Source organism: Pyrus communis, chromosome 11 (assembly GCF_041283825.1).
Source record: "Pyrus communis isolate YQ-2024b chromosome 11, ASM4128382v1, whole genome shotgun sequence".
In the NCBI taxonomy this organism is placed as follows: Eukaryota; Viridiplantae; Streptophyta; class Magnoliopsida; order Rosales; family Rosaceae; genus Pyrus; species Pyrus communis.
Window position 1 is genome coordinate 3100774 of NC_142575.1, and position 12617 is coordinate 3113390.

Consider the following 12617-nt stretch of genomic DNA (forward strand, 5'->3'; position numbering starts at 1 on the left):
CGTCGAAGAATCAAAACCCTTGGCGGAAGGCATTTCAGTTCGAGAGTAGAATCAGAATCACTCATTGTTGGCAACTGAAACCAATCAATTCAAACGTTACCTTACTGTCTCTTGATCTTTCGGGTTAAAATTTTAAGGTTTCACAAGTGCCGTACGAACAGTTTAACATACGTAGTCTATTCAGCAGCTTGACAACCCGTCCTTTTACAATTCGATAACCATATAGATATTGTTCTTTTTATATATTAGAAAGTCAAACTTCAAGGGAGCTACGTATATCAATCACAGATTGTTCTTCAGATCCGCTGAAGTGCTCCAAAATCTGCAAACTTCTGAGTTTTTTGAATTTGTTAGTTTTACCTTGCAGGGTCCAAAGGTGAGGATAATAAAGCTTTCCATTTCACTACACTACTTACCCCGTCTTGGTTCTTAAGCCAATCGTACATGGAACTCTCCGTTGCCTTCAATGCAACAGAACTTTTGTCATCTGGACGACCTAAGTTTTTGGCGTTTCGTTGGGAGTAAATCCTCTAAATGTTCTTTCGGTTGCTTTCCCCTTTGTCTCCTGGTCAAGGGAAGAGAAGCGGTTTCTTCATTTTTATCTTCAGGAGGTTCTTCCATGGGGGTTGCACGAGCAGAACATGGTGACGATTGTGTTTCCTTATTCAGAAGTTGACCAGCTTCTTGTGCATCGTGGAGGCTAGATTGATTCACTTCCAGAGACACTCCAAGGTTTTGCATTGCTAGGCAAATCTTGATGTGTGCGTAACTTATCTGGCATTTTAAAACATGTTCAATTAGATAAACAATAATTGCACGTAAATGGCCCGTCTATATGAGTATTAAGCACATATAAAGTATAGATTCACGTACACTGCGGATATACACTTAATTAGACAGAGGCATTAATAGCATAATTAAACATGAACTGCCAAAACAAGGCAAAGGTTTTGAAGCTCACGTCTTCTGGCAATTTGTCTTTGATAGGCTTTAGCCTTTCCGTAGGGCCAACCTTTGAAATGGCACACTGAATATCTGAGAGAACTTCATGTGTTAGATCCAATCAATTTCACATCCTTCTTGAGCTGCTTCTACCAGATAACCAAGAACAGTCTGCTCTTTAATAGGAGCGGATCTACTGGGGAAGTTCTGTGATTAAGGAAGATCTATGCAACGTAAGAAATGAAGCATAAGAAAAAGATAATGATCCATAGTAAATACTGAATATCTGAAAACATACGGCAACTTTCTGAATCGACATCCCCTCTAAATGCCACAATTTCCAAGCTTCAAACCTTGCTGGCATTAACTTTTTTGGATAGACTTTTCTCGTAATAGTAGTAGTTTGTACGGTTGCCTCTCCATCCAGTGGAAGATTTAGTCCTCGTGATAGATTCCGGATGATCCGAAGGAAATTGTTTCCATGTGTCACTACAAGGTGCTACAACATATATAAAGGATGTCATTACAAAATTAACCTTTACGGAAAGAAATGCTTCTATTTTCATGAATTATAGCACGCGGAAAGGCACTGTCATGTTCAATCCTGCAACGAATTTTTGACCATTTAGATAATTATGTCCAATAAACATTCTGGATAGAACTGGAAGCCATCAGTCAGTAAAAAGTGTGTGATAGAGAATCGTGAACCAGGTATTGATCGGTACATATTCAAGTTCCTTTGCCAACCGAAGGACATAATTAGTTGATTACTACAAACAGAATATATTCAGTCGGAAAACTCAAACGACGTATCAGCGTCAAAACTTGTTTCACATCAATGCAATGTATCAAATCCTTGTCGTTAAGAAATAAAGAGTTTGAGAAGAAATTTTTTAACTAGTAAACTACGAGGGTTTAGTTGGTTTGCCAATTATAGTTAAGATCCTAGTTAACTATCACACAGGAGAACGGATATATATACACACAGAAAGCTTTGCTATTGCTCTGTGCAAGACATACCTGGTTGACGCCATCGATTTTTGCTAGCCTTGCTTTGGTAGATGGTCTTGCTAAAGCAATTTTTTTATTGTTTGATCACCACAAATAGCATATCTGAAAAGAGTAAAATCTGGATGAAAATCAATGTTTGTGGGTGAAAACATTAAAAGAAAGTTTCTTGTTTAGACATTATGGGATAAAAATATTTGGAATCGTTGTCTTGACTCTATAATTAAAAAGAGATCGTACGGAGCAGTTCCAAGACTTCTTGCGAGCTTCCTTCTCTCTTCTAAAAGCATGTGGTAGAGTTGTTTCTCCGCCTGAGAGAAAATGAAAATGCATAAAAAAGGTAAACTGTAAAGGAGAGATGAAAAAATAAACACGCATCAAAACAGCGAATCAACTTTCATCGATAACCCAAGATCAACTGTAACAAACTTTACGTAGATTTCTCAATTCAAATGATGTCTAAGTGGTTCAGTTATTCAAGTTGGCAGCTCATTAAGGGAAGCTGAAGGGACGGAAAAACTAATAATAAAACTTAACAGAAGAGAAAAGGAAACAGCAACGACGATTTATACCATTTGTAAAGAAAATAGATGACTTTTTAAAAAACTTTCCACATCAAAGGTTGTAAAAGTAATTGAAAACTTGCTGCAGCTTCAGGCTTTCCAACTTTTTGCTACTGAATGACTCCACTATACAGTAAATTTTGATAATATACGCATGTAACATTGATTAACTAAGGTGAATAAACACAATAATGCTCGTATTGCAAACCTTTGAGAATCCTTCACATTCCAGAGTAGCCGAACTCTTAATTTCTCCAACTTCGCCGGATGCATGTTTATTATCCTCATCATCGACCATTTCACTGGTCACTGGCAAGAATAGGGGTGGTTGATGATCGGGTCCAGCAGAACTGAGAAATTGGTACGCCTTTGGACTAAGACTGATGCACGAACAAAAGAAAACTCAAATTCAATCATTTACATTTCGAGTTTTGAAATTGAAATTCAAGAAAAAGAAAAAAATACCTATTCGTAACAACAGAGAAGGGTCATTTCGGGTGGCATTTAGTATCGTTAAAATAATAAATGGACCTCGACGAGATTTATTCTAAAGTTTTACCTTCTGCAAAAACAGAATAAAGGAAAATAGTATACCTCACAATAGTACACCTCACAGTTCTGTATATGTCATCTACTGTTTCCATCAAATAACCTGTATTAAAAAGAGCATTTTAACTCATAAACTGACCAATTAAGCGTTCATATGCCTCCGGTACTAAAATGTCAAACATAATACTCAGAGCAAGGAGATCAGCTGAAAGAATATTAAAAATTAGTAAAAATCTTCTTGTGCTTAATTACTACGGCTTAAAAAAAGTTACCCTTATATACCAGAAGAGATTAATTGGTAACCAAGTGCTTTCAACCAATTTGATGAATAGTCCTTCCCAAGACCATGCAGTGGAAGCTTGTCATATTGGGCATCGATAATTATTTTAGCCTGTATGCCACAAGGAAAGATCACCATGAGTATCACAATGACATAAAAGTTTAAAAAAACAACAGCAACTGAAAAATGACATTTTAAAGCACTTTAGGGCGAGGCGCTTTCAAAGTTTAACAGAAGCTAACTGTAAAAAACATTCCTATCAAATTTTTGAGTTACAACTTTCGGTTTCTATCACTCACGTGTTTATATCATTAAGTTAATTTGAATTTTATTCCTACAATGTTAGCAAGACATATAAGTCTTTGAAGACCGCAAACAAAGACATCTCTTGAGCTAAAATACAAGGCTAAAAATAAAGATTTTCCCCTTGAAGGCTTGAACAATACCAAATGAATCCAGGGAAAAACAACTTTTGTCCATAAAGTTCAACTCGTTGGATCCCCGGATCATTGAATTCCAAACATTCACATTTTAGATTCTCACAGTATTACTTATGCAACATCAATGATAAACATGGTAGACTGTGTTTCAAAAATGCATTACAACTTACTCGAGAGCCACGAAGAATGTCTACAGGAATATTGAGATCCCATTTACCCCTACATGATTGAATGCAGGCCATTAGAAGAAATGCTTCTCTAGACATGTCCCGCTCCCTCTTTTGTGGAAATGCAGTTATCACAATTACCTACAAGCACATTTAAGCCACGGCATAATTATTGGTTCAGTTTAAGTTGTAAGATTATCTGCCATGGAATATTGATGCAGGTGATGCTAAAGCTGTAAAACAATTATATTTCAATCTAATATTATAATCAAAAAACATTTTACGAAACAACTTCAACTATTATAAAAACTTTCAAACTATATAATCTAAGCAGTCCCTTGGACGTTAACATGTAATTATATCATCTCTGTCAAGTTCACCACCAGCACGTTCTACTATTTTATTGAAACAAGGACCCGAATTTAAATCCTAGCATCAAAAGCTAGCAATGAGTAAATTAGGCAGATGATTGACCTATAGCACACGGATGCAGATTAAAACTTCAACACTAAAATTTAGGGAGACAGAACTCAGGAATTCCAATGAAGAACGCAGATCCATACCGCATTTATCAGCTGGAAACTTTTCCCCAAAGTGACCAAGCAAGAACTTCCTTCTGCAAGTTGTCAGTAAGCAATACTGTTTTGCTGCCATCAATGACTCTACAACAGCTTTACGTTGACTTTCCTGGTGATTAGAAGCCCACAAAAATCATGAGGCAGAAAAATAGAAACAAAATAAGAAGTTACAGAATAGCATCCATAAATATTTAGCCATATCCTACAACAGAAACAAAATAAGCACTTACAGAATGTAGCTCTCTAGTGTAAAACTTAGCTTTTGCAAAGTCACTTCTAGTGTAATAAAGCCAGCAGACAGATGCAATACCATCTCTACCACATCGTCCACTTTCCTGGTAATAACACTCCAAACTCTTTGGGCAACCATAATGTATCACTTGCCTTATGTTTGGCTTATCGATACCCATTCCAAAAGCAATTGTAGCAACCATGACATCAAGTTCATCTCTTATAAACAATCTGATAAAAAGAGTAATAAGCATCATGTCAAATCAGATGCAATCTAAGGTTAAGAAATGGACGGGTGCTGTACTCAACAATTACACTGATAGCACAAGGAGCAACTATAAGTGCTACTTTAAATACACATGGAATAGGGTGAGAACCTATGGGACTCCGCACGAGCTTTATTGCCCATTTGACCATGATATATTCCTGCCTTAATACCTGCCTCCTCAAGTGACCCAAATACCTAGTGAAGGTAATGAAAAACATTAAAAGAATGTAAGCCAAGTTCTGCAAAAATGTACATTCATGAATAAAACAAGATATCATACACATGATATAATGCGAATGATAAGTTACACAGATACCATACATGCATAAAAAAAAAAATACATATGTTAAGAATAACAGAATGCATTTAAAGAGCTTACCTGCTCAACATCTTTAATTGTTGTGCAGTAAATGATAGTTGAACCATCTGAGCGCACAAATTTTGAAACTTCTTGGACGAGCTCCTGAACAAATGACTGACCATGTTTGAATGACTTGACACCATAGAACAGATTTGTCCGGTCAAATGAACCTATGGCAAAATATGGGTTTTGCATCTTCAAGGAATTAACAATGTCCATTCGAACCCTGGAATATGAATATTAGTATAGATAAATATTGAACAGAAAAATGAAAATAAAAAACCACCTATTCGAAAGTGAAATATAGTCATATACGTTAAGTTAAGTTACAAAAGATCGTAACAGGTCAAGTAATGAATAGTTTTGTGCTACTGTTTTCAAATGTCAAAACTATTAGATGACAACAGCTCACTTCCTAGTTGGTATAGTTGTTCTCTAAGTTATGAAGTTCAGGGGTGAGCAAAATTAGAGAAACAAGTGGTCCAACGAACAAAGAGATTTCTGTTGCAATATAAGGTACTGAAAACAGACAGTAAAAGCTCCCTACAGAAAGAGAATGTCGTAAATTTTATTAGTTGAATTCTGATGATGTTAAGCAAAAGAAAGCAAAACCCTAATAGAAAAGCAACAGTTGATAAGAACATCAAAATCCCAGAGAGATATAGAGAGATAGACATACTTTTCTGTAGCAGTTGCAGTTAAGGCAATAAATGGAACACCAACAAGAATGGCACGTAACTTGTCTAACTTCTTGTATACCACCCTGTAGAGTCCACAGTGAGAAATGCACAGATGATGATGATTACAAGTAACATTAAGATAATTATAGGCATAAAACAAAGTGAGAAATATACATACAAGGAACAAAATCAACACATGAAGCTCTGTGAGACGACAGAAAATACACTTTTGAAACAAGAAACTAGCCCTAGTGCTCCACAGTGGGCGCTTCTTTCTTCTCAGAAAAAAAAAAAAAAAAAAGACTAGCCAACTTTATTTGAAAACTGAAGTAAGTAGGATCAGTAACAAGAAACATAAACCAGAGAAACTATGTGGAACTCAATCCTGTTCTAGCAAGAAAAGTTGGAGAGAATGATGCCAAAACAAATTTCACAGGCCAAAGTCCCAACAATTCATAAACTAAGATTATGAAAATCAAGCCATTGGAATTTATTTTAGGAAGAACCACGAAATAGCAGTAACCTGAAATCATAGCCCCACTGCGATATGCAATGTACTCAGAGTCCAACACTTAGCAAATTGGACCAGAAACTGCAAGAAGACGTAAGAGTCAGGATACCGATTTCCGCAAGAAAAATAAATAACTAGAATATAATATTGACATCGTAATATCCACTAAAATACTCCCATATACCAAAAAAATCTTGATACTGGACAGGCTACAAAGTTCTCATCAAAATCATCATACACATCCATGACAGTAGTAGTCCAAGTTTCTAGTCCAAACTCCCAGTTCATGTTTGTAATTGTAATATAGCACACAAGTACGAGTGCACAATAGAACGGAAAACTTGAAACTGACAAATGGCAAATAAAAGTGGCAACGTACCTAGCAGGAACCGAACATGCCTTTTCCGGGGTCATGTACAAGATATCAAACTGACCACTTTCGGCTCTGCTCTGGACAGTGGAATCAGTTTGACTACTTCCCATAAACTCGGCTCTGATTCCTCGTTGCTTCAAAGACATTACCTTCAAATAAAACATAAAAAAATTCAAACCATTTCCGACAACACGCAATTACTGATTACTAATCTTCAACACAAACAGAGCCAAATAACATGATTATAAACCATTATTCAACAAAAAAAAAAACCCCAACAAAAAGAAACAATCTTTGGTTCACCTGATCTTGCATTAGGGATATAAGAGGGCTCACAACGACACCGGTCTTTCTGACAACCAACGGAGGCAACTGATAGCTGTCAACAGAAACAACCCAGTAAATCAAACACTTGTAAAACTCTACTCGAACAACAGAGAAAGGAAAGGAAGAGGCTTTTACCACAACGACTTGCCGCTTCCGGTGGCCATCACAATCAACGAGTCGTTTCCCTCTATGATTTTCTCAACCATTTCCTTCTGGTACGGCCGAAACGAAGAAAACCCAAAATATTTCTACACCCAAAAAAAAAAAAAAATATTAGACTGAAAACCGAAGAAAAGAAAACAAGAAGCAGAAGAAGATCCCTTCACCTTCAGAATGGACTGCATTTTCTGTGGAGACGATCAGTTGGCAAGGATTTTTTGGAGGAAAGAAACAATCCAGTAAATCAAGCACTTGCAAAACCCTAAGAGAAAGGAAAGGAAGAACCTTTTACCACAACGACTTGCCGCTTCCGGTGGCCATCACAATCAACGAGTCGTTTTCCTTATGATTTTCTCAATCACTTCCTTCTGGTACAGGCCGAAACGACGAAAACCCAAAATATTTCTACACCAAAAAAAAGGTTTAGACTAAAAATCAAAGAAAAGAAAACAAGAAACAGAAGACGATAAGGTCCTGCAGCTTGAGTATGGACTGCATTTCTGTGGAGACGATCAGTTGGCAAGGATTTTTTGGAGGAAAGAAAAGCACTTTTGAGTTCTGAGCTGCTTTTTTGTTTTAGAGTTTTGAGGTTTTAGACGTACTTTTAATAACATATAGCGTCAGAAATTAATTAAGGCAATTACCGGTAGAAATACTTTTCCCGCCAGTTCTTTGAGGAAGAAAACTTCGGCGCCCCGAAGGCCCAAAGAAACCAACCATTGCAGCCCGAGGCCCATGCACGCAATATTCTACTTTAAATTAAGGAAACCTTAACAAAATGCTCTCAGTACTGTTTATTTTAACGAAAAACCACATTTTACACTAAAAAGTCAATCTTGATATTATCCACTTTACTCTTTATTTTGTTCTTATCATTAAAACTCAAAGTTTTTAAGTTTTTTTCGTTAGTTTTCCTTTAAATTAATGTAATGTGCAAAAAAAGGGATCTGAACTCGAATTGATGGAGGGGTGCATCTGTTCTTGACAATATGGCTACGCACAAGTCTGAGTTTGTTCCTTGTATTTGGTTGTTAAAACTATTGTCACAAAGCTTGTCTTTTGGACCGATAAGTCACGTGCCATTGGAGAAACAGAACCGAACCTATAACAACTATTGTCACAAAGCTTGTCTTTTGGACCGATAACAACTATTTGGTTGTTAATTGTGAAATTCCTTTGGTGTTGCAACGTAAATTGATTTTTTTTTCCCCATAAATTAAGCATGCTGTATAATGGTCTTTTGTTCGACGCTTCGGTCGTGAATGTGACTACTTTCGAGATTTAGAAAAATGATGGTTGAATCTGTTCGGAATGTATGATGAAACTGTTGTCAATAAACATAAACAAACGAGTATAAATCGGGATCCGACTGACGCTTACACAACTATCAAACTCCGACCCTAATATTCCAGCTACAATCATAGTAACGCATCCAAACACACTGGAAACATCCAGTGAGAAAAAATTTACATATTGTGCTGTGCATATCGAACATCTGCAATGCAGATTCTACCTTCTAAAACAACTGTTTGTACTCTTCGGCTTCTTGTGCCATTTCCTCAAGGCTTCTGTCCTTCCTTTCCTGGTCTAAGTCTAGCTTTCGCTTTAATTCCTTCTCCTTTTCATCTAGCTATAGCATTGAACACAGAAAAAGTAAATAGTCGAGGCTAAAACATGCGAATTAGTAAGTGTTAATAAAACCTGAAATAGACTTTCCAATCTTACTGCATCATAAATCTCATCGTTCTTCTCAAAGTCGCCAACTTTCCTTGGGAGGATATGGATATGAACATGGGGTACACTCTGTCCGGCTTGGGGTCCATCCTACAAACAATGAGGACAAAGTTGGCTTGGGGGGACATAAAACCATTACTATGTGCAGCAACAAAAATTTCAGAGCCTAAGATATGAACTTGAGAATGAAGGACCGTCTCCCAACAAATATCATAAAGCAAAACTGTTGCCATGGAATACCCCATGAAAAGTAGGTAACCCGCTCAACCTCAAATAACAAGTTCAAAGCATAATTGGTAGGTGATATGGAAGTGAAAAGAAACCTAACAGCTTGGAGGAAGTTTTAAAGTACGTCCAAAATAAGAATATACATGAAAAAATAAATATCTAGATACATACACTCTTAGATTAGAACAGTAACAAGCAAAAATGATCTAAGTTGTATGCTTTATGTGGTGATAAACAGGAACGACTTATGAATATATGGCATTAAGTGATCACTTGGTTAAAAGTAATATCAGTAACAGATCTCAAGGGCAAAATAACTGACTGAAAACCAGGCCAATCACAAATATTGTTCACCAACAAAAAAAGAGTTAAAGTCCGAAATTCTTACTTGAATAGCAAGTGTGAGAGATGATGCTTTGTGGTAACTCTCCAGCTGATTACCAACCTTTTGCGCTGTGATCCAAAGGTCACTGGTCTCATCAGCAGTGAGATCACCAAAGCGTTTCACTTCACGCCTTGGGCAGACAAGCACATGTACAGGATGTTAAGTCAAGCATAATTGAATCGGGCATACTATAGTGCCACAATAAAATGGGTAAAGTTTGCACACATAACTACACGGAAAAGAGGATCAATCTGGATAGTCGGGGGTTAAATACACATGATGCTTGGCCATTGTATTTCAACATATGCAGATGAGAAAGGCAGTTAGGCACACATATTGGTCCATGATAAACTATATACAGACCCGTGGTCCAAAAGAAACCAGTCAATATCTAATAATAAAAAGGGATGCACTTTGTAGCATGCTTTTAAGACTCAAGCATCGCAACCAGCTGAATCTACCATCTGCTGCTTACATTTTGGTGCCACAGAAAACCGTTTCGGACCAAAAATCAAGCCGGATAAAAGACTTTTCCTTTTCGATCCAGAACGAAAAACCAGCACCCTTTCCTTTGACATCCATACTCACTACTCACCAGTATGATCCAATCAATCAGTCAACAAACCCCACATGCTGCCTTAATTCTCCAATCAAGAAAAAGGGCACTAAAACAAGGAAATAGCCTGCAGATGGCTCTTTACCGTGGTGGCAAAAAGCAACCATGCCTATACACCTGGTGTTGATTCAATCTCTACTGATTCTCTTCCCCCTAAATACTAGCTGTTTAACCCACTAACGCTATCCCTAATAAAGAAGAAAAAAAGGAAATTTGCCAACTTTTTTTTTCTTTCTTATATAACAAATTAACAACGTATTTATTCACCGATCCCAAAACAAAATTTACTTTCAAAGCAAACAAAAGGATATGACCTGCAAAGAAAAAGGAGAATTGGGTCATCAAATTTGCAACTTTTACATTCAATTTTCATGCTTGATTATTCAGCGTTAAGAGTGAGCGAAAAGTACCAGGAACAAGAGGCCGCAGGTTAACCATGGCGTAGGATAGCTTGGTGGTGTAGAACACTCCCCTCCCGTCGATCTTGTACGGCCCGAACTTGAAGCTCTCCGAAGACATCTGCGAAGCCATCTGTTTGGGTTTTATAAACAAAGTATAACGAATGGCGCCGGAGGCGGAGGTCAGGGAAGAAGAAAGGGTCGGAATTGGTGGCTTCTTGGCGGAGGTGGAGAAGGAGGAAGGAGGAAGGAAGGCAGCTCTGGCGACTGAGGACGATCGTGTAATGAGAGATCTAACAGTGGAAGCCACCGTCGAGAACGGCATTTTACGCTTTTGACTTGACTTGAACTGATGCTTTCCACCCGTGTTTAATTTTTTTTTTTATTATAAATGGGCTTGAATTACAGGACTCAGGCCCAATGGGCTTGAACCAACTGGGAATTCACCTCAGTCACTCTCCATCCCAAGCTTTTTTTAATTCACCTAAACTTTCACCTGAAAAGGAATCCTTAGACTTGACCTAAACTAGCCTCTCTACACATATTCTGCGCATGCCGGAGACTTCTTTTTTAGGGAGTTTTAACTAAATATTTTCAATATTATTCATTTTTAACGAAAAATTATTTTTTTTAGTACTATTCAATGCATCTTTATTTGTCATTTTTCATTCAAACTAAAGTTTTTTTATTTTTTTATTTTTTATTTTTTATTTTTATTTTTTATCACGGTGTGTTACGTGTGAGTTATTGTGAAGGGGCATGCAGAGAAGTCTTTTATTATCTGTGGTGCTAGGAGACTTGATTAAAGTGAGCTTACCAGCTCTTGAAGCGGAACTGCTTTTCCAGAAGGAGTAGGATTCTCTCTCTTCTTTTTTTTTTCTCTCCCCTTTCCTCCCATCATATTTGAATGGTTACGATTAAGTCACGTCAACATCTTATATTAATTTTTTATAACAAGAGAAAGACAAAATAAGAGAATGTGAGAGGATGAAATGGAAAGAAGAGATGGGAGAATCCTAATCCTTTCCAAAAAACCACATTGTTGATTCCCAGATACTTGCCAATCGTATTATGATTTTGAATTTGTAAACTCTGACGGATAGAGATCCTGCGACTTGAAGACGTGTTCGTTGAAAATAAATTGACGACTGAAAACCACATGAGCTATTAAAATCTTATATGCAATCGATCTTTCGGGAGCAAAAGCCCCTTGGTTGTAATGCAAGTAAGATTTTTTAAGCTGCATTACACTGATTAATAGGTCTAAACTCAGAAGCAAATTCTAGATTTTCCAACTTAGGAATGAGAGCAATTAGTTTGAATGCGACAATAATCGATATAGTATGTACACATCATTTATTATATTATGTAGTGTACAAATATGGTATAAAAATACAATCTTTTCATTGTTCTTAAAAGAACATAAGGCCACCCCTAATATGAGTATTGGAACTTTAGGCGTTGTAACAAAATCCCAATTAAACATAAAATTAAAGAAATGTGCCATTTTAAAAGGTACACGTGAACTTTTTAAACGGCATTTTAGACGTAAAAAAAAAAAAAAAAACCATTTCAAGATAAACAGCACGTTGCAACAAAATTTATATCATATTGCTTCAATTTGCTTTTTGTAAAGAAATTTGTTCATGTGTCATGAGAAAGACTATTTGAAATTATGTCGTCTCGTATCAATAATACAACGGATATATATATATATATATAAATTTTTTGTTCACATAATGTATTATTAATATGAAATACTAAAATAATAGTATATCCGTACCATATAAATTGATTTCCTGTCTAATTTTCTTGAACA

At 36.6% G+C, this 12617-nt stretch overlaps 1 protein-coding gene and 1 non-coding gene across 2 annotated transcripts; both read right to left on the reverse strand.

Annotated features, from left to right (window-relative positions):
• Window positions 1–88: 88 nt before the first annotated feature.
• On the reverse strand, window positions 89–7727 carry LOC137743208 (uncharacterized). The gene is made up of 20 exons (XR_015953014.1): window positions 7605–7727; window positions 7414–7526; window positions 7255–7330; window positions 6958–7100; window positions 6591–6659; window positions 6067–6150; window positions 5406–5613; window positions 5136–5221; window positions 4758–4989; window positions 4513–4636; window positions 3953–4090; window positions 3345–3453; window positions 3108–3165; window positions 2722–2893; window positions 2191–2261; window positions 1963–2055; window positions 1241–1441; window positions 962–1149; window positions 417–774; window positions 89–332 (listed from the first exon to the last, which is right to left on the reverse strand). It is a non-coding gene; the product is annotated as an uncharacterized LOC137743208 (transcript).
• Window positions 7728–8749: 1022 nt separating this feature from the next.
• LOC137742424 (bifunctional bis(5'-adenosyl)-triphosphatase/adenylylsulfatase FHIT) lies at window positions 8750–11157 on the reverse strand. Its single transcript, XM_088680076.1, has 4 exons — window positions 10808–11157; window positions 9788–9933; window positions 9163–9261; window positions 8750–9067 (listed from the first exon to the last, which is right to left on the reverse strand). The coding sequence occupies exons 1-4, from the start codon at window positions 11121–11123 to the stop codon at window positions 8954–8956; spliced, it is 675 nt and encodes a 224-aa protein (XP_088536202.1). The 5' UTR covers window positions 11124–11157; the 3' UTR covers window positions 8750–8953.
• Between the last annotated feature and the right edge of the window lie 1460 nt (window positions 11158–12617).

What these genes read in the sequence shown, in the direction of transcription:
- LOC137742424 (XM_088680076.1), bottom strand. Translation starts at nt 11,123, where the DNA reads ATGCCGTTCTCGACGGTGGCTTCCACTGTTAGATCTCTCATTACACGA. An exon ending in GCGGCCTCTTGTTCCTGGTA is followed by an intron (nt 9,934 to 10,807) that starts CTTTTCGCTCAC and finishes AACATCCTGTAC; the next exon opens with ATGTGCTTGTCTGCCCAAGG. An exon ending in CTCTCACACTTGCTATTCAA is followed by an intron (nt 9,262 to 9,787) that starts GTAAGAATTTCG and finishes CATTGTTTGTAG; the next exon opens with GATGGACCCCAAGCCGGACA.